The sequence below is a fragment of the Triturus cristatus genome, chromosome 3_2 (genome assembly GCF_964204655.1).
Source record: "Triturus cristatus chromosome 3_2, aTriCri1.1, whole genome shotgun sequence".
In the NCBI taxonomy this organism is placed as follows: domain Eukaryota; kingdom Metazoa; phylum Chordata; class Amphibia; order Caudata; family Salamandridae; genus Triturus; species Triturus cristatus.
The window spans coordinates 772617440-772639033 of NC_140584.1; the positions used below are offsets into that span (position 1 = coordinate 772617440).

General features: G+C 48.3%; 1 protein-coding gene across 3 annotated transcripts in view; it reads right to left on the bottom strand.

Moving 5' to 3' along the window:
* PIKFYVE (phosphoinositide kinase, FYVE-type zinc finger containing) overlaps positions 1-21594 on the bottom strand; it is a 2037960-nt gene that overhangs the window by 1067512 nt on the left and 948854 nt on the right. For all 3 annotated transcript variants that reach the window (XM_085648834.1, XM_085648836.1, XM_085648835.1), the window contains one exon: positions 14603-14703. In XM_085648834.1, the coding sequence (XP_085504960.1) occupies positions 14603-14703 (101 nt within the window). The remainder of the gene's footprint in view (positions 1-14602; positions 14704-21594) is intronic.

Sequence of the window (21594 nt, forward strand, 5' to 3'; positions counted from 1 at the left end):
GGACGGGGAGTAACAAAACTATCTACACTCCAAAGATTGTTTTTTTTTTAATAGGGTGGGTGCTACCCAACTAAAGGAGGAAACAGTCTTTCTGCGCCCTCCCGGTGGTGAAGATTGGGGTAATTATCCCCGATCTGTCCCCCGGGGAGGGAGGGGGGCAGAAAGCCCACTAAATGCCAGGGAGTTTTTGTATTTTTAAAAAAATATATAGGATTGGGGCTACACAGCATTGGCACTGCTATGTACCGTTCCCATGTAAATGTGGCAACAGTCTTTCTGTTCCCCAGGAGCAGATGGGGGTAATTACCCTTGAACTGCCCCCCCCCCCTCTCCAAATGGGAGCAGAAAGTATACTATATGGCAGCAATTTGCACATTTACTACAATAATAGGGTAGGTCTTTCCCATCCAAACATCAAACCCCACCCTCACCCCTAAAACTTCAACAGTCTTTTGCTCCTCTGCGGACTAAAGTATTCCATCTGAATGGCAAGCAAGAGGATATTTGATTCTGTTGGGTGTTCTTTTTACATATGGGCCACAAAAGTGTGGTTAACTCCTAATATCGTTCCACTTGCAATGGAAAATGGCTGCACCTTTTGGGCTTGGGTAGGCTGCCACTTGGAAAAACCTACCAGATCCAGGCAGTTCTGAAAACTACACATCTGGGGGAGTCCGGGGTGGTTTGCTTTGCATGCATCCCACACCATTTTCTTATCCACAATTCCCTGAAAATCTCAAACATTGACTAAAAACACACATCTTACTCACATTTCTGTAAGGAAAACTTCTGGAAACTGTGGGGACCCACAAATATCCTGCCACACAGCATTCCCCCACATCTTCCATAAAAATGGTACCTCACTTGTGTGGGTGGGCTAAGAGACCTTGACACAATAGGCCCCAAAGTGCTATGCAGAGAGATCAGCAGTAGGTGCGAGATTTGGAGCTTAGCTCGGCCGCCGCACATGGAAACCTACCAACCACAGACATTTTTGAAAAATAGACTGTAGTAAAGTAGTATCTGCTTCTTATGGTTACCCCCACTTTGTTTGCTTTATGTGATGCTGTTTTTGACTAGTCTGACTCGGATCCTGCTAATCAGAACCCCAGTCTCTCTGCTTTCCCAGACACTTTCTCCTCTTCCAGCAGCGGCACTTTCTTGAAGTCCTCCATTGGGTTCGATGGCAGTTTCCGACTCCAATTCACCCCTAAGCACCCGGCGTCCCTGGTGTAGGTAACATGGGTACTAGGGTATCCGCGGTTGGGGTGGCTCTCCAACCTTCAAACTCCCAAGGGATCTCTTCAGGGTCCGTTGGGAAGGGTCCCTAATCTTTAAAAATCCAACAGCGACATACATAGAAATTACTTCAGAACACTCATAGCCTCGAAATTGTGTCCTGGAATGTGAACGGGCTGGGTGATAGGATTAAGAGAGAGGTGGTACTACACTACTTGAAATGTCAATTGCCGGGCGTAATCCTTCTACAGGAGACTAATTTGCAGGGGACATCATATGGGGCGCTGAACAGACAGGGATACAAATTAGTTGCACATGCAGGCTATACTAACGGGTTGAGGGGAGTGGGCATCCTCCTCTGAAATACATTTCCCGTTACCATTCAGCACATTTCACATGACCCACAGGGATGTTTCATGGCAATCTCTGGGTACTAGGAGGTCGTCTATTTAACATCATCTCTCTTTACATCCCTCCTAGACTCCATGCGGCGGCACTGGCAGATTTGGGTTCACTTATTATTAAACTGCTGCAGGGGGAACTAGTCATTGGAGGTGACTGCAATACGGCAATCGATGGGGAGCGGGATAGATGGCCTGCACGGGGACGTGACCCCTCAGGGAAATTATTAGCAGACTTTTTAGCAGCACTTGGCCTTATAGATCTTTGGTGAATACACAACCCAATCATTAATCAATTTACTTTCCACTCTGGAGCACACGGTAGTCTCTGGCGCATAGATTATATATTCAGACTGGCACAATACTGGAGAGAGGTTGGGCCTGGCGGGCCACGTTGTCCCGCTTGATCTCTGGTTCCTAAAGATACAGCGCATTCAAACTGACTTACAAAAGACCACAGAGCGATACTTTTGGGAGAACAAGGGTTACCGTGGAGTTGACCCGGATCCTCTGGGAGGCCTTTAAGGCGGTGCTACGAGGTCAGCGCATTGCCTCAATTGCATGGTCACAAAAAAGAAAAGGTGACGCGATTGGAGGAACTAGAGAAGGAACTCCACCCGCTTGAATCCAACCTGATAGCCACAGATCTACAGGCAGTTAGACATAAATAAAGTATCAAGAGGAAAGAATACAGGGATACTGTTGAGGAGGCAGCAAAACTCAGATATAAATCAACCCTGCATTGTCTATATGAAGTGGGAGATAAAGCAGGAAAGCTGCTAGCCTAGTTAGACAAGCGGGAAGCGGCATCTAGGTGGATACTTGAAATTACCATGAAAGAGGGAACTCCTATATGGAACAGATAGCAGTTGCCTTTGTGGCGTACTATACCGAATTATATACGCCATCACAAAGTGTAATGGCAGACTTAGCTTGCAAATTATTGTCCACCCTCAATGTGCCAACTGTGACACCGGAAGGCAGGGCCTTACTTGAATCAGATCTCACTGAGGACGAAGTGACACAGGCCATCTGATCCTTGAACTCAGGTAAAGCAATGAGCCCCAATGGCCTTCCAATTGAATTACATAAATTAATAGCATATAAGATTGCCACTCATTTGGTAAAAATGTTTAATGAAAACCTAGAGGTAGGTAAATTACCAGATGATCAAAGATTAGCTAACATCGTTGTGATCCACAAGGCGGGAAAACAGTCGGACTGCTGTTCATCTTACAGACCAATCTCTCTGCAAGATGCCAAAGTAATCTTTTGCAGGACCTTTGGAATTAGAGGAAACGGAGGGAATGCACAAGCAAACGTTCCCTCCCAAGAGAAGTGGAAGGAGCTTCCTAGAGAGCCTGGCTGAGGAAACCTGCTGGCTTAGAACCTGCAATTTTTGTTGAGTGACATAGCAAACAGATCTAGGGGTGGAAACCCCCAGCAGCGAAAAACCCTTTGTAGCTGATCTTCGTTTAGCCCCCACTCGTGACACTGCTTGGTGTCCCTGTTGAGGGAATCTGCCCAATTGTTTTGGACTCCTGGCACATGCTGAACTTGTATTGATATTCCGTGGGCTATCGGCCATACACAGATCTGCCGAGCCAGGATTGAGAGGGCATGATATCTTTTCCCACCTTGCTTTAGCAGATAGAACATGGAGGTGGTGGTGTTCGTGCGAATCAGGATCAACGGCTTTCTGATCCTCGGCAGGAATGCTTGGAGGCCCACAAAAACTACTTTCAGATCCATGAGGTTTATGTGACACTGTGCTTCCTGGGCCGACCACCTCCTGTGGATCTGCAATTCTTGCAGGTGGGTACCCCACCCGTCCATGGAAGCATCAGACGTCCTTACCAACTTTGGTTTTGTCGTGAGGAAGGAAAGACTTTGAGAGAGGTTGTCTCCGACTGTCCACCAGGACATTGCTGAAATCATCATCGGTGTGATTGAAATGATGTCTTCGAATGAGCCTCGAGATTGAGTCCATTGCGTGTCAAGCTGCTCCTGAAGAGGCCTCATCCTTAGGCAACAGTACAGAATCAGCGGGATACAGGACGACATCATCCCTAGCATTGATTTGTATGTTCTTACTGAAAAGCACTTTTTTGCGGATAGACACTGAACTGTCTTCTGGAGAGGTAAGATCCTTTCTTTTGTGGGTAAGGCTTTTGAAAGCGTGGTATCCAGATTTGCTCCTAGAAATACTATCGACCTGGAAGGAGCCAGAGAGGACTTTTCCCGGTTGAGACCCAGGGAGTGAAAGAGACAAATAAATGCATCTGTCAATCCTCTCTTAGCCTGGAGTGAGGGAGCCTTGACTAACCTGCCGTCCCAATAAGGGAATACCTGGTGATCGGCTCGTTGTAGAAAAGCCGCAACTGGTGCCAAGCACTTGGAGAAGACTCTTGGAGCCGCCTTTAACCGGAAGGGTAGCACCCTGAATTGATAATGGCACCCTGCCACCACAAACCTGAGAAAACTATGATGTTTTGGAAGAATGGGAACATGAAAATACACATCCAGAAAATCCAGGGGGGGGGCATATAGTCCCCTGCATCTATGAGAAGCAAAGTTTCCTGGAGTGTCAACATTCTGAACGGTTGAGATTTGATGAACTTGTTCAACGACCTAAGATCCATTATCTCCTACATTTCCCTGTATTTTTCTTTATTAAGAAGTGAGAATAGAACCCCAGACTGCACTGATCGGTGGCACCTCTTCAATTGCCTGCTTGGCGAGGAGCAATTGGAGTTCCCTCTTCAGGACTTGCAGATGACAATGGGAAGGTATTTGCCGAGGTAAATTTGTGGGCTGTTGAAAGAAATTCCAGGGTGTGACTGTGGCAGAATAAGCCTAACACTCATTTGTTGGAAGATATAAGCTTCAATAGACTGAAGAATTTGGAGCAAGTGGGGATGAATTTAAGTGGGACTAGGGTAGCAAGGGCCTGCGTATCCTCATTGCCTCTTATTAGAGTTGTGAGCCCTTCCTTCTGGGCCTCAACGTGACGCTGCTCTAGAATAGGCTGGAGTTGAGGTTTGGAGAAAGGGCTGCGAAGTGTACTAAGAACAAAACCTCCGTTTATAATATGGCTGGAAACGCTGCTGAAGCTGAGGGTGAAAGAGATATTGACCTTTGCCCCATTCCCAGAAGGAAGCGGACTTCTTCTGCTGTAGATTAGTCAATGATTCAGCAGTCTCAGTATCTGACATGATCGACTGTAGCGCTTCATCCGCATGTTTGCCAAAGAGAATTTAGCAGTCAAGCGGCATAGCTAATACTTTGGCCTGAACCTCTGGGCGTAACGTCATAGCTTTCAGCCACACCTCCCGTCTCAACACCGCCGCTCCAACCATCTTCCGGAAAGCGGTCGATGGAATATCCAGAGCCACATCAATCATCTCGGAAGAGGTTTTCTCTTTTCAATAGCACCTCCTTTGCTTCTTACTTCTTATCCTCAGGAAGAAACTCCAGAAAGGCAGAGATGTCGGACCACATCTGGCGGTCATACAACCAGAGGATAGTCATGGCGTTGGAGGCGCTAATAGCAGTGGTTGCAAAAACTGAGAACCTTGTGCCGATGTTGTCCAATCGGCTCCCTTCCTTGTCCGGTGAAGCCGCACACGGAGAAGGAGGATTATTAGATCTTCTCTGAGCTGCTTGCATAAAGACCAAATCAGGCCGAGGGTGACAAATCAGGCAAGCAGGAGTGTCCTCAGGCGATCTGTTCTTCTTGTACAATTTCGGCACCATCGTAGGTATAGAAGCAGGAGTCTTCATCAGCTTCAGTCCCTCTTGCCATAAGAAGTCTACAAAAGGAATGGATTGAGAGGAGCGCTGCACTGTAGGCTTAAAATCATACAAAAGACACTCCGTCTGCTTGGCAGGCATAGGGAGGTCAAATCGCCTAGAAGAGCGTTCCAGCAGATTGTGGAACCTGACGATATCTGCAGGCGGGGAGTCGGCTAGAAGCGGGAGAAGGAGGAGGTGGAGCAGGAGACACATTGTCGTCTCACTCATAAAGGACATCCGGGTCCAACTGCAATTCCCCTTCCTAGTTGCTGGTCATCATCATCTTGACTTCACACAGGAATTTCCACAGGTGTCGGAACGGTCTTGCTTTTTGGCAATAGGGGCACAGCCAGCGACAGAGGAATGGGAGCCTCCTGAATAGGAGGCGGCTGCGGAACAGAGTTTGCTTCAGGAACCCTTCTGTAATAATCATTCAGCATTAACCTAAGATCAGTGACCAATGACAGGGATAATAATGAAGGGTTCATGAGCTTGTTTTTCATGTTTCTCGTAACGGTAGTGTTCCTGAAATGCGTTGAAATGTTGACTATTGGGACGCTCTATATCTGAGAAAGAATAATCCCCCTCCAAATAAGTCAACGAATCATCCATTGTCTCTTCTTCCTCCGGGTCCTGACACTTAACCTTGAGTTGTGAAGGACTGTTTGCAGGAGCATAAGGACCATCATCTTCAGATTCCTGGAAATCCAGGAGACGAGTAGGAGGTAATGGAGAATTCTTTGAGAAATCCTGCAGAAAGGGAGGCATCGGCTTCAGAAGCAGACTGTCTTTTTCCCTCGAAGGGGTCGTCGACGGCACAACTGACTGCAGCGGCTGAAGAGTCCCCGATGGTGAATGTACCTGCTGAACCATCGACAGCGAAGCCCTCGTCGACCAAGATGGTCTAACCGCAGCCGCCGACAGCGACACCATCAATGTCGTAGTCGGCGAAACCGCTGTCGTCTTGATCATCGGCGTAGATGCAGTCGCTGGAAAAAAACGTTAACGGAGTGCCAGTTCCAGTGGGGATGGAAGCTGTAGACGAAGATTTCTTTGTGGACGGGACTGCTGACAAGCGGTTTTGTTAGTTGATGATTCCCTGGAAAGAGTGGGAGGCAATGACGGAGGAGCAGAACCAGACCTCTGATGGCTCTTTTCTCCTCAATCCTCTCTTTACTTTGCGACCTGGATTTTTCAGGGTCTTTAAATGGAGGAATACCCTTCTTTTCTTTTCCTGGAGGAGGTATGAGGCTTCTCTTCAGCCTCACAGTCAGAGCCTTATGCTGCTTTTTTCCTTTGCAGCCAGAGAAGCAGCCAACCCTCACGGTCTTTAAGAGTTTTTGTGGAGAAAGAATGACAGTACTTGCATTCTTCGGGCTTGTGATCTGGATACAAGCAGTAAAGACACTCCTTTTGTGGGTCCTCAGAGTATAGTCTGGATATTTTTAGACTCTGACCTAATGAAGAACAAATAGGGACTCACACATCTGGACTGTCCTTCAGAAGAAAATATGTGAAGAGATGAACAGCTAGCTGGAAGTTCAAAAGGGCAACAGCAGAAACACTGTGACTGAAGTGCTGAGGGAGACTCTCTAAAACACGACTTGCAGTAAGAAATCTGAGGTATGGTGGCCCTGCAGGGGAAGGAGACTATGGTTTACACTCTGATTGGCTGGAGTTTGGATGTTTTAAAACAATGCTAATAGGTTAGACTTGGCATTTTCAGCGGGTTTACCCCTAGACTTTTTGCTTTTGGCCCTCCTGGCTTTGACCCCGTTTTTGTTGGTTTCAGAACTCTAGGTACTTTACCACTGCTATTCAGTGCTATAGTGCATATGCTCTCCCTGTAAATTGTGTTTATGGAGTGGTGATTCCATGATTGGCATATTTGATTTACTGGAAAGTCCCTAGTACAGTGCAGTGTGTGTGCCCCAGGGCTGTAAACCAAATGCTGCTAGTGGGCCTGCAGCACTGATTGTGCCACCCACACGAGCAGCCTGTACTCAAACCTGCCACTGCAGTGTCTGTGCGTAGTTTGTACCTGCGATGTCGACCTGGCAAGTGCACTCACTTGCCAGGCCCTAATCTTCCCTTTTCTTACATATAAACCACCCCTAAGGGAGGCCCAAGATACCCCTGTGGGCAGGGTGCTGTGTATGTTAAAGGTAGGACATGCACTGGTGTGTGTGACATGTCCTGGTAGTGAATTACAGTGTATTTCGTTTTTCACTATGGAAAGGCTAGCTGTCCCATAGGATAGAACAGGAGTTTATTTATAACATCTTAAAAATATAACTTCCCATTGGGACAAGATAGAAAGATGGAGTTTAGTATGCCTGAAATCAGATTGTAAAAATGCATCTTCCAGTAAGGATGATTTTTATATTGTGGGTTTGAAAATACAATTTTTAGAAAGTAGGAATTTTCTTGCTTAGCCATCCTGTGTGCCTCTGCTGGGTTTGTGGATTGACTGTCTGGCTTTGGAGTGACAGGGACTGGGGATGTGCATTCTCTCTGACGGCCACTGGGGGAAAGGAGGTTGATCTGTGTCGTGCCTTTCCTGAATGAGTCGGGTCTGGGCTGAATAAACCTGGGCTGCATTCAGAGTATTGGGAGGAGTTTTCACTAGCACCTGACTAGGCCAGGTCTGCATTTAGAGTGGTGAGAGGAGATTTCCCATGCACCTGTATTGGCCCTCTCTGTCTTGGACAATGCTGTCTCCACCTCCTACCAGGAAGCTGCACCAGAAAGGACAGAACTGGCTGGGCAAAGAGCTTCTCTGCCACCAGAGAACAAAGGAATTTGTGTAATAAAAGGTGGGGCCCAGACACCTGAACTTTAGATTTATGCTGAACTAAGGAACCTGCCAGGAAGAAGGGCTGAAAAGCTGTCGGGAGGAACTGCCAATTTGCTGTGTGCCCTGCTGTGCTGGCCTGCTGCTTGCTGCTTCTGACTTTGGCAGGGAAAAGACTGGGTTGTACTTTCATCATCCTGCTGTTAGTGTTTTCTCCAAGGGCTTGAAGTAGAGCTTGCCTCCTGTTGGAAGTCTCAGGGAGATAAAAAACTTCAGAGAACTCGCTGGAATCAAGGAACCTGCCAAGAAGAAGAGCTGGCAGAACTGCCAGGAGGAGTACTGTCCCTTTGCTGTGTTGTTGCTTTGTTAGGTTGGCCTGTAGTTGCTGCTTCTGCCTTAGGCAGGAAAAGGACTGGACTGAACTTTCTTCACTTGTGCCGAGTATCTCCAAGGACTTGAAGTAGTGCTTGCCTTCTGTTCTGAAGTCTCAGTAACGGTAGGGACTTCACCAACCTCTGGGTACCACTTCTGGAATCGCTGCTTCAGTTGGCACTGAGAAGGGAAAAGCAACCGACTTCGTCACCGACTCCGTCGCTGGCTCCGAGTCCTGAGGGCACTGTAGAGGGCACCGTCGCATCTCGCACGGCAACCCTGGTCTCACCGACGACTATGACTGCCGCCGTGGCCACCACCGAGCCGCTGCTTGCACCGTGACCTGTGGGCACCGCACTCCGCACCTCCTCGCTTCACTTCACAGCCCTGGTCATGCTGTCGCTGCAAGCTGACGGCGACCTCCGTGACCGCAATGTGGCTTGGGGGTACCGCCCCGTCTCACACCGCAGTCCGGGAAGACCAACGCCAGGTTCCTGCAACCGGCTTTCTCGCCTGCACCGAGATCTGTCAGCATCGCAACGAGCACCGCCTTCACTCCGCACCGCAGCCCTGGTCTCACCGAAGCTGCTGGACGACCGCCATCGAGCCGCTGCCTGCACCGCGACTTGAGGGCTCTGCACTGCTCCACTTCACACCATAACCGTGACAGTACAACAACCAGCCCGCACCAACGGGTCAGCCGCAACACAAAAGGTACTGTTTAATAGTCTGTCTATGCCACTGAACAACGTGGTCAGATGGAACTGTTGGATTCTGTTGTTTACAGCACCGAGGTAGCAGCGGACAGAGCTACCAACTTCAACGAACTGTGTTTTAAAGTATTCTTGCAAAGTGCATACTTTTAGGTACTGTATGTTAGATCCTTATCATTTTCGTCTTGTTGTAGATATATAAAAAAAATATTGGATATTTTTCTAACTTGGTGTGGTGTCCTTTTGTAGTGCTTTCACTGTATTACTGTTGGTTATGTGCAAATGCTTTACACACTGCCTCTGAAATAAGCCTGACTGCTCGTGCCAAGCTACCAAGGGGGTGAGCAGGGGTTATTTTAGGAGTGTAACTCTCTTACCCAGACTAGGAAGAAGGGTCCCTACTTGGACAAAGGTACCTACCTCTGCCAACTAAAGACCCTCATTTCTAACAGTTGCTAAAAGCAAGTGAATTCCTATAGGCATCTGAATGTTGAAGCTTTAATACTGCTATTTTACTGTTACTGTGGGACTCCCACCATGAGGGTCAGGAAGATTCAACACTTGTGATTCACCAGGCATTGTTCTCTGAGTTCATCTACTCTGGCATTTAGAGAGCTCACCAGATGTTGAGCCACCAGGAATATGTCCTAGCGTTCCAGCCATGCCCAGAGGCACAGGGCCTTTTGACACAGGGTCCACCACCACACTGCCCCCTGTTTGTTGTAATACCACATGGCAGTGGTGTTGTCTGTGAACACTGAACCAGCCTTCCTTTGATGGAAGGAAGAAAGACTATCAATGCCAGTCCTATCACTTAACTACAGCAGGTTGATGTGGAGCAGAGACTCTGCCAGAGACCAGAGTTCTCTGATCTTCAGCTCTCCCCGACGGCCACCCCAACCCAGGAGTGACGCACCCGTCAATAGTCAGTTCTGGGTGGGGAAGGGAGAAGGCTCTGACTCTGACCAAATTGTGACTAGTCAGCCACGACTGTAGATCTCTTGCAGTTCCCTCAGATATCTACACCAGGTAGGAGAGATTCCCCTGATGCTGCACCCACTGGGACTTCAGGTTGCATTGCAGAGCCTGCATATCCCAGCAGGCATGTGTTAAGGAGGATGCAGGAAGCCATGAGGCCAAGCAGCTTCAGAGTCAGTCCCACAGAAATCCAAAACAGAGACAGAAATATTGGTGTCATAGCCTGAATATCCTGGTCTCACCACTACTGAGAATTGGCCCAAAACAGCTTTGTGTCCAGAACGGCTCTGATAAAAGGGAGTGTCTGAGATGGAGTCAGCTGTAACTTTGGCATGTTGGTAGTGAACCCAAGCAAATGCAGGTCTGCCGTAGTCTGGGGATGGAAGACAACTGCCTGGGGCGAGCTCACTTTCAACAGCCAGTCGTCTAGGTAGGGGAAGACTGGAACCCCTGACCTATGCAATGAGCTACAACCACCGCCATCATCTTGGTGAACACCAGAGGGGCACTAGTGAGGCCAAAGGCAGAACAGTGAACTGAAAGTGCTTGTGACTCACCGTGAACCGCAGGTAACACCTGTGGAAAGGCAGGATGGGTATATAAAAGTATCATCCTGTATGCTCAGCGCTACCATCTAGTCTCCAGGATCCACAACACACAGAATCTGAGCCAACATGAACATCTTGAATTTCCCTGTCTTCAGGAAGATGATGCGAGGGCTAAAATAGGGTGGAGGCCTTCTTCCTGCTTGAGCAACCAGTAAGTAGTGGGAATAGCAACCATGACCTACTTCTGATGTCAGCATTCTCTTGATGGCTCCATAGGCCAAAAGAGCCTGCACTTCCTAATGGAACAGGCAAAAGGCGGTACTCTGTCATTAGGTCTGAGGATGTGGCATGGGGCGCGGGGTTTAATAGAAAGGGATGGAGAAACTCTGCTGAACAATCTAAAAGTACCCACTTTGATGTTATGGGCTGCTAGAGGGGCAGGTGCTGCAGCCAACTAGTTGCCCATGTTGGTAAGAGGGCACGCTCTTGAGATTTGGAGGCTGCTACTGCGAGGGATTTCGCAGACTGGATAAGCTTCTGGCTGTGTGTTCCACGAAGCTTGGGGAGTTGAGGGTTCTGGCCACAAAAGGACTTGGGGGGGGGGGTCTCTTGGCCTTGGTGGCTGGGCAGGAATGGATGCAGCTTGTTGTTCCTACCATAGTCATAGAAAGGGCGAAAGGCAAAATGGGCTTGGAGTGGGGCCATTCTCTTTGCCCTACCAATTTTAGGCCAATCACTTTGCCACTAGGTCCCTCTACGTTTCTGGAAAAGCATGTCAACAAATGAGTCCATTGAAATCCTCCATCCCACACAAATGGGATTCAGACCTCAGCACAGCACTGAAATAGCTTTCCTGGCTGAGGTCAAGGAAATTAAATCTCTGTTGGACAAAGGAGGTTCAGCAGCCATAATTCTCTTAGACTTGAGCACGACGTTCAACACAGTATATAATGCTGTACTTATTCATAGGATATCCCGAGTAGGTGTTTGTCGGCCATGCCCTGAACTGGCTTTCCTGTTTTTTGAAGGACAGACCATTCCAGGTTATAGACCACTCCTGGTACTCCCACACTCTCCCCCTTTTCTGTGGGGTGCCTCAGCAGGTCTTCCCTTAGTCCCATCCTTTTTAATCTTTATATGTATCCCCTGTCTGAGATCGTCTACTCATTTGGATTGTCATTGGTTTCTTATGGCACCATGTGACACCCATTTGGTGATTTCTATCTCCCCGATACCAAATGAACTCACCTCAGTCTGTTCCCGAGTCTTCAGGAAGTGCCCAGATGGATGGCCAACTGCAAGTTGAAGCTTAATGAAGACAAGACTGAGGTCATGCTACTGGGTAACAACTGTAATAAGACAGATCCCTCCCCTGTGCCTGACTGCTTAGACCGTCTGCCTAGTCCAAAAACGAAGATCAAGAGTTTTGGAATGTGGCTGGACTCCAGTCTTCAGATGCAGCATCAAGTCAAAACACTTGTAGCTAACTGCTTTGGTGTCTTTAGACTACTAAGAAAGGTCTTAAACCTCCTTCCTTTTGTAGCTAGGAGAATAATTGGTCAGGCTCTCATCAACTCTTGCCTTGATTACAGCAATGTTCTTTATCTGGGCTCTGCTTGGTATGTGATAAAGAGGTTCCAGATTACACAGAATACTGCCACTCGGCTCCTGATGAATCTCCCCCAACATCGATCTGCATAGGTGTCTCCACAGGAAAGGCCCCACCCTTTTGAGACCTCTTGTTACTACTTACACCCCTGTAAGATCTGGGAAATCTTCCTCAGCCCATCTGCTTCAGGTCTTCAAATGCAGTAGATACCGCTGTGGTGGCCTCTCCCACCTGGATCCCAGACTGAGGAGCTCTCTCTCCCCTTGACCTTAACCAGTTTTCTTGCAAGCTATCCTTTCGCAAGTTACTGAAAAAATGACTATGGCAACTAACCCTCCGACGATCTCCATATGATCTGTTCTAGTGCTGGGAGGCCTTCTGGTAGCTATGCCCTCTAAATGGATTACAGAATAGAATATAAACCATTTATATGTACAGTTTTACTAATTACTGACTGATTGTTTTCCCCATAGTAATTCTACAAAAGTCACTGTGGATCCTGCATAAGTAGGGTCCTAATAGTCGGTCCCATCCCGACAGAAATAATATTGAAATATCTAGCCAGATGATGAAGCATGCTACTGGTTGGTGGTGAAGCTAATTTTTCAAAACAATCTTTTAAGGGAATTCAAACATACACTACCAAAAAAACTCTGCACAAAAGTGTTAATAGCTTACAATACTGTTGGTGTGGTAATTATTCCTAAGTAAGCATGTAGTAATTTTTCTTCTCTCTTTTCCCTCTGTGTTGATGCCAAAGAGGACATTAATTACATTTATCCAGCACTGTTTTTTTTAGCCTGCTGTACTTTGCATTCTGAAACTCTAAGTTTTGCTTTTTAAATGGTTTTTCAACTTTCAATGCGTATTTTAATTCAGAACTTGTGACAAATAGCTATATTAACAAGCTATAGGCTTATACAGTTCTACTACTTACATCAAATATATTGTACTAGATATAAACTTTGGCCTCTCAAGAGAAATTAATTGCCCAACTGCCAGAGATGCAAATCTGAAGAAGGTACCTTTGTACACACTGTCTGGAGTGTACTACTATTGCAAAGATTCTGGAAAGGAATCGAACAACACCTATCTGAGATAATAGGTGCAAACTCACACTTACACACAAATTTGCAATACTAAACATATTGCTGAGCTTGATGAACATGTTATTTGCCTTCAGTAAGGCTTTTTTGTGGGTAACTGCAGATTCCTCACCTTTAGAATATACCAAGGCGTCAGACTGGAGCCAAGATTTTTCTATATAGTGCATAAGTGTGCTGATAGGTGACAATGAGTGACTGCAATTACTCCGTACCGCCCCAGAAGTGACTGAGCAGGCCCGAATGTAAGTGCCATTCCTCTGTGCAAATATCAGTTTCATTCAACTTTCTCATTCTGTGCCTTTAGATGCGCAGCTTTAAACAAACTGTTCATGACAGTGTCCCAATCTGGGACTTTTCTTTCTAGATGTAAAAGATGCCGATACACAAAACAGAGAAATGGGAGGGCAGTGAGGAATCTGAAGTTAGATAGAATATCCACCAGGAATAACGTTACTGAAGGTAAGTAACTTCTTATGCATTCTTTGAACAGCAGATTACATGTCTTTGGAAGAGATATCATAGCAGTACCTTAAGTTGATGGTCTGGGGAGTGGACTCAGACCAAAATGTCCTTCAGAACCAAGCAGGCGAAGACATCTTCCCGTAGAACTTTGCTGTCAAAGCAGTAGGGTTTTGTGAATGTATGCACTGACAACTATGTTGCGCACAGGGAGATGTCCAGAAAAGGCACTCCTCGCACCAATGCCATTGTAGCAGCCTGAGCCCTCATGCAATGGCCTCTTAGACCTTCAGGGGGCTATTTCATAGCCAGTGCATAGCTGATCTCGATACACAAAACTATTCATTTTAGTACAGTTCTCTTTTACACCACCATACCTTTCGTCTCACCTGAAATCCCAACAAAGAGCTGATAATATACCCAATGTCGTTTGTCCAGTCAATATAAAAAACTTGTTGCTTAAAAGGCGATTTGAGCTAAGTGTGGTATTAGCCTAAGAGAACATAGAAGACAAAGTAGTTCCATTACTCCTAGCTCATCACAGTGAATAAAACATGTCAGATATCAAAAATAAAAGTCATTTCTTACCATGGACTAACGCAGGAGCTTGGAGCATTGCTGGACAGAGTGGAGGAGCTGCTGAAGAGGACACACAGCCTCTGGTGATTTACAGGATTCAAACAATCCACCTAAAGCCAGAGATCACTCATTAACTAAATGAATGCAGGAAAAAGAGAATAATCAAAATAAATAACACTTGTGTAACAGTAAATCTCACACTCTTTTGGTTATGCACCAAAGAACAAGTTACTTACCTTCGGTAACGTATCTGTAAGAGACATACTTTAGTAATAGATTCCTTACCTTAGAATTACGCCCAGCCGTCAGACTGTATCCGGAGACTTTTTTCTCTAGCAGTACCCCTGCGCGTTGGTAGGTGGCATCGGTCGACTCCAAGTCCATCCTCGGCATCGTGGTCGCTAGGATGACGTTGCGCTGTCTACTTAGATGCCACCCCTGCGAGCGGACGTGAGTTCCAACACGACTTTCCATGCCAGAAGCGCAGAGCCATGCGAGACACTGACCACTGGTGCACAAAACTAGGGCCCTGGAAGGGAGTCCCTATCCCTAGAAGTCAGTTCCCAAAACGGGGCGGATGGATGGGGCGGTAAGGAATATATAACTAAAGTATGTCTTTTATAGATACATCGTTACCGAAGGTAAGTCATTTGCTCATCTGAAAGAGATCATTAGTTATAGATTCCTTACCTTAGAATAGATACCCCAGCAATGCCAACCCGGGAGGTGAGTCTGCGAACTATGTTCACACCAGGAAATCCTGGAGAACAGAACGGCCCGAAATTCTGTCTCTCCGGACTTGGCTATCCAGGCAGTAATGTTTTGTGAACGTGTGCAAGGATGCCCACGTGGCTGCCTGGCAGATGTCAATCAGCGGAACTCCACGTCCCAAAGCAGTAGAGGCTGCAGTCGCCTAGGTAGAGTGGGCGCACAGTCCTACTGGAGGTTCCTTTTTCACCAATGAATAGCAGATTTTAATGCATAGGACATCCCATTGAGTAATGGTATGTTTTTGCACAGCCCATCCTTTCTTGGTGCCCACATAACCTACTAAGAGTTGATCGTCCACCCGGAAATCTATAGTGCGGTTAAGGTAGAAAGACAGCACACGTTTTGGGTCCAGACGGCGGAGGCTCTCCTCCTCTTTGAAGGGTGCGGATGCAGGAAAAAGTTGAGCAATGTGATGGTCTGACCTATGTCGAAAGAGGTAACCACTTTGGGCAAAAAAGAGGGCCTAGTTCGAAGGACCACTTTGTCTGGACGAATTGCAAGAAAAGGAAGCTTGGGAGAAAGAGCTCACTCACCCAGCGAGCAGACGTGAGGCAAGCAGGAAAGCGGGACAATTATGTAGTGGCTCGAAGGGAGTACACGTAAGATAAGTAAGAACGAATGGTTCAAGTCCCACTGGGGCATTACGAAAGGAAAAGGAGGAAACAAGATGAGTAAAGTGGAAATCTATTTACAATCGGAGACTTCAAAAGAGAAAGCTGATCAGGAAGGCGCAGAAAGGAAGAGATGGCCGAATGGTAGCCTTTAAGAGTGCCAAGAGCAGAGCCATGCAGGGCCAAAGACAGAATGAAGAGGAGAACATCTGAAAGGGGGGCAGAAAGGGGGATCCACAACCTTTGCTGTGCACCATGCCACAAATGTGTTCCATCTACAGGTGTATACCGTTTCAGTGGAGGGATGCCTGGCTGCCAAGATGACGTTCCAGACTTCAGGAGGAAGCTCGAAAGCTGTCAAATGTCACAGCTCAATCTCCATACACGGAGATGGAGGTTGGACAGGTTTGGGTGGATGATTGACCCCTGCTGCGACAGAAATTCCTCCCGTAGAGGCAGTCTGATCGGAGGATCGAAGGCCATGCTTAAGAGCTCGGCATACCCAGTCCCAGTCCGTACCCACAAGAATGATTTGGGCCAGGTCGCGCTTGATCTTCTTTAGCACTCTGGGCAGAAGTGATACAGGCGAAAGGCGTATAGGATGCCGCAATGTCACTCGCGACGAAAAGTGTCGCCAAGCGATTGCAGCCTTGGAAACTCCAACGTGGAGAACTGCTGACATAGCACGTTCTCTTCGGTAGCGAACAGATCTAACCAAGAATCTCCTCACTGCCAAAAGAGACCTTGCACCATCTCAGAGTGAAGACGCCATTCGTGATCCATCTAGCAACGGCGGCTGACTTCATCTGCCCTGGCTTTCAGGGAACCTTCCAGGTGTTGAACCACCAGGGATATGCCCTCATGTTCCAGCCATGTGCAAAGGCAAAGAGCCTCTTGACATAGGATCCACAACCCTACCCGCCCTGTTTGTTGTAGTACCACATGGCAGTGGTGTTGTCCATGAACACCGGCACTACTCTTCCTTGGACAGATGGAAGGAATGTCTTCAGTGCAAGACAGACCGGACTCCACCGGAGACCAGAGACCCCTGATCTCTGCCTCTCCCAGATAGCCGCTCCATTCCTAGAAGTGACACATCAGTCACTACTGTAAATTCTGGTTGTGGAAGGGAGAGGCATCGACCGCTGACCCAATCCTGGTTCGTGAGCCACCACTGCAATTGACGTGCAGTCCCCTCTGGACGACATCAGAAAGATTCCCTTGACGCTGCACCCACTGGAACCTCAGGTCCCACTGCACAGTCCGCATATGCCACCTGGCATTATCCACCAGCAGCCTCAGGGTCATTCTCACCGAAATCCGGGATAGAGGCTGAAACATTGGTATCATAGCCCGAATATCCCGGACTCACTGCTCGGGTGGATAAGCCCAAAACTGCGCTGTATCCAGAACTGCTCCGATGAAAAGGATCTTCTGAGAGCGGTTCAGGTGTTACTTCGGCATGTTGATAGCGAACCCAAGCGAGTGCAGGAGGTCCGCTGTAGTCTGGAGGTGGGAGACAACAGCCTGGGGCGAGCCTGCCTTCTACAGCCAGTCATCGAGATAGGGGAAGACTGGAACCCCTGATCAGCGCAGATGAGCTGAGACCACTGCCATAACCTTCGTGAACACCCGAGGGGCGCTAGTAAGGCCAAAGGGGAGCACGGTAAACTGAAAATGCTCATGGCATACTGTGAAACATAGGTAACGCCTGTGGATTGGCAGGTCGGGATGTGGAAATAGGCGTCCTGCAAGTCCAACACTACCATCCAGTCTCCAGAATCGAGGGCAGATAAGAGCTGAGCCAACATGAGCATTTTTAACTTCTGCTTCCGGAGGAAGCAGTTGAGGGCCCTGAGGTCTAAGATAGGACGCAGGCTTTTGTCCTTCTTGGGTACCAGGAAGTAGTGGGAGTAATAACCACAACCGACTTCTGGCACAGGGACGCTTTCGATAGCTCCCTTGGCCAAGAGAACTGCAACTTCCTGGCGGAGAAGAGCCAATTGATCCTCCGACATGCGATGGAGTGCTGGTGGCATGGAGAAAAGGTTAGTCTCGAAGGGGAGGGAGTAGCCCCTTCGGACTATCAGCAAAACCCACCGGTCTGACGTGATGTTTTGCCGGGGGGAGGTGATGGTGAATACTGCAGCCCACTGGCCTACGGTGGCCCTGAAAGGTCAGACTAGGAGGGTTGGAGGCTGCTGCAGCGGGTGGTATGGGTGGACTGGTCCACCCACTGGCCCACACCCTCACGTCGCTGGGTCCCACGTCTGCGGCCACGCAGAGGCTGGGTAGCGTGCGTGGCCCTGTGGCTAGATTGGGTGGAACGTGGCAGGGCACCCCATTCGTAGCCAGGAAAGGGGCAAAAGGCAGACTGCGTGTGGGGAAGTTGCTGCGAGGCCCAAGGATCTGGCCGTAGCCCTAGAATCCTTGAAGCGCTCGAGCGCTGAGTCTGCCATGTCACCAAACAGTAAACGGCCATCAAAGGGCATGTTCAGAAGGGTGGATTGGACATCCCCAGAGAAACCAGATGTCCTCAACCAGGAGTAGCGCCTCAAGGCTACCGACGTGGAAACGGTTCTGCCCAAAGAGTCGGTAGTATCTAGTCCACACCTGAGGGTGAACTTAGCTGCGTCTCGATCCTCTGCCACTGCTTGGGTGAGAACAGCCCAGGCCTTCTCCGGGGACTGTGGCAGCACTTGCGCAATAATATCCGACACTAAATGGGTATAGCGGCCCAAGAGGAAGCGGTGCTCACCGACCACAGCGCTAAGCTGGTGGAAGAAAACATCTTCTTCCCAAGGTGGTCCAGCTTCTTCGATTACCTATCTGGGGGAGCAGTAGGGAATGCGCCCTGACAAAATGAGGTTGGACCACCAAGCTCTCGGGGGTAGGGTGTTGGGAGAGGAAAAGTGGGTAGCCCAGGGCCAGGCGGTGGTGTCAGGCAATCATCCTGTCCACAGGAGCCACTGTGCTGGGCTTGGACCAAGTGCCCAGTAGGACGTCGGTGAGGGTTTCATTAATAGGCAGCAGGGGCTTCGAAGAGGCCACAGCCGGTTGAAGTACCTCTGTCAGGAGGATAGTCCTGACTGCCACCATAGGAAGCTCCAGGCCCAAGGCCTCAGCCACCCTACGCAACACCACTGCATATGAAGCTCCCTCCTCCGTAGCCACGGTAGGAGGGGAGAGCATGCCAAGGTCTCAGGAGGTATCCAAACCACTGGCATCACCCTGTTCCTCTTGCCAGTCCGGTTCCTCAAGCTGGTCAGCTAAAAGGTCCACAGACCCCTCCCAGTCCTCCTCACCCTCCTCTGGCTGCCACTCAGGGTGGTAGGGAATGCCAGGGATGAACAGCAGTACAAAAGTACCATCCGGGGCCAGTACAGACTTTGATAAATGTCGGTTCAGAGACGTGTCCAAGTTGGGGGTGAGGCTGGGGCCGATGCTGGCTGGGGGCACAACCGGCATCGGGGTGTTGTCATTAGAATCGGCACTTGGGAAGGTACCGTAAGGTCGACCGGCACCGATCTGGATCCAGGTCTGGATCCTCTGGGGCCCGCCAGAGCCTTAGCCGCCAGCATCGAAGGCCCAGGTCCCCAGCTGAGTCCTTGGGGCCCCAAGGCGCGCTGGCAGAGTCGGGCTGCCCAAAGATGCTATGGAGCGCTTCGTAAAAAGCTCGAAACTGGGCAGAGGACGCTCCGGGAGAGGGACGGAACGGCAGAGCCGTCCCAGAAGCAGGCTCCAAAGACGGAGCTGGAGAGCGACGCTCCGGGTCCTGTGCCGAATCGGTCGACTGACAGGGAGAAGGCATAGAGCGACGATGCTTCGTCGCCTTCTTTTTGTGATTCGACTTTCCCGATGAGTGTGAAGACTTCGAAGACGAGTGGTGGTGGCTCCGCGACTGGTGCCGAGACCTTCCTTTTGACGGGGACCTCGAACACGGAGCGGAGTGCTGGGCCTCCAAGAGCTTTCGGGACCACTCCAGCAAAGACTTTGGATTCATGGCCCAGCAGTCGGAACAAGACATCGGGTCATGGTCGCTCTCCAGCACCATGAGGTGCGGATCCGTGATGGACATCAATTTGTGACAAGAGTCACAAGGCTTGGAGCCGGGCCAACGATAGAACATCCCTTGTGCAACCAGGAGTTGGAAGACTCAAAAAAGATGTCAACAAAAGTAAAAAAAAAAATAATAATAATAATAATAATTTCGGCAAAATATTACTGTTGGCTCACATAAAGAAAGAACTGATGTCAGCGTGAAGGGGCGCCGAGTTGAGGCCTCCCTGGGACATGGGCTGACCCCCAGTGGGGAACCTTTTTTCCAATGAATGATTTGTTTTCTCAAGTGGGGGGGTTGTGGAAAAAGTGCCAGGCACAAATTTCTTTTGTTTTGAGGGTAGGACACCATGAGGGTGCATTATAATTTGTTAAATATAAGATTGTTTTCCCTGGTGGGGTGCGATTTCGCCCCCATGGTGGAAGCAATAGCAATCACGCCCTCTAGGGTAAAACCAAATGAATTTATATACTTTGAGGTGTCAACCACATAATACATGAGCCAAACCCCCCAGGAGGTTAGAAAATATAGTGAGCCAATCGCATAATAGGCATTTGATTAGCGTTTATTTCCCTGATATTTTATGACAAATTATGTCAGCAGCAGGCACAAGTACATACTGTCTTCTACACCTACACTGCTTATCTTCAGTAAATAAATATGGACCAGATAATCAAAGAGTTTGTCCCGTGTTTATGTGACTTTTTTCATGCATACTCAATGCAAAGTCTTTGCTGGGATTTTACAATGAGCTATTTGTGTTGCTTTGTATTAATTAAAAAAAACGGTGTCAGTGAGGTCGAGGGGGCAATCTTTTGTAGTCACTCTTGTTTTTTGCAGCATACCCATATTTAAAAAGACTTGTAAATATTGACGTGCTGCAAAATCAGGCGCCCGTCTGAGGCTGGTGTAACAAGCAGAAATATCTTTTTCTTTGAGGAGAAAGACTCAAAGTGTTTAGTTTTTATGCAGGAATAAGCCACTTCATCAAAAATGATCCTAAACATAATGTAAACACCCTTACATTGCGGCGCAATGGTACCTCCATTGGAGAGAGAAACTCTGTGCCATTTCATTGAAGATACGGTGCAGTTCTGCCTTCCCCAGGTGACAGTGTAGCAACTTTGCCGGCTCGGTTACATCATTTGACCCATGAAGTATGTTGGAATACTGAGTGTGTGGCTTTTTAAAGTAATACTTTGATTCTCTTTTAGTGTCCCTGGTGACACTTAAGCAGCATCAAAAAGCATAGTGTTTTTTTTTGCTTTTTGGCTCTTACACTTTTTCACACACATCCCATAGAAGCACACACCCACCGACTGGCTGAGAACCAAACTTCTGCCATCCACAGAGGACAAGGCATTTTTGGAGAAAGCAGAGATGCCGTCTCGGTGGATGACTGCTGCTTAGGCCCTAAATCAAGTTATGGAGGACAGCTGTGAGGCAGGATCAAATACTAAGACAGCATCTGAGGGAGAGGAAAATGGAGCAGAGTCTGGAAGTGACTTTTCAGTCAGCGGAGTTCCAGCCGTTGACATGTCTTCCAGCAATTATGAGGA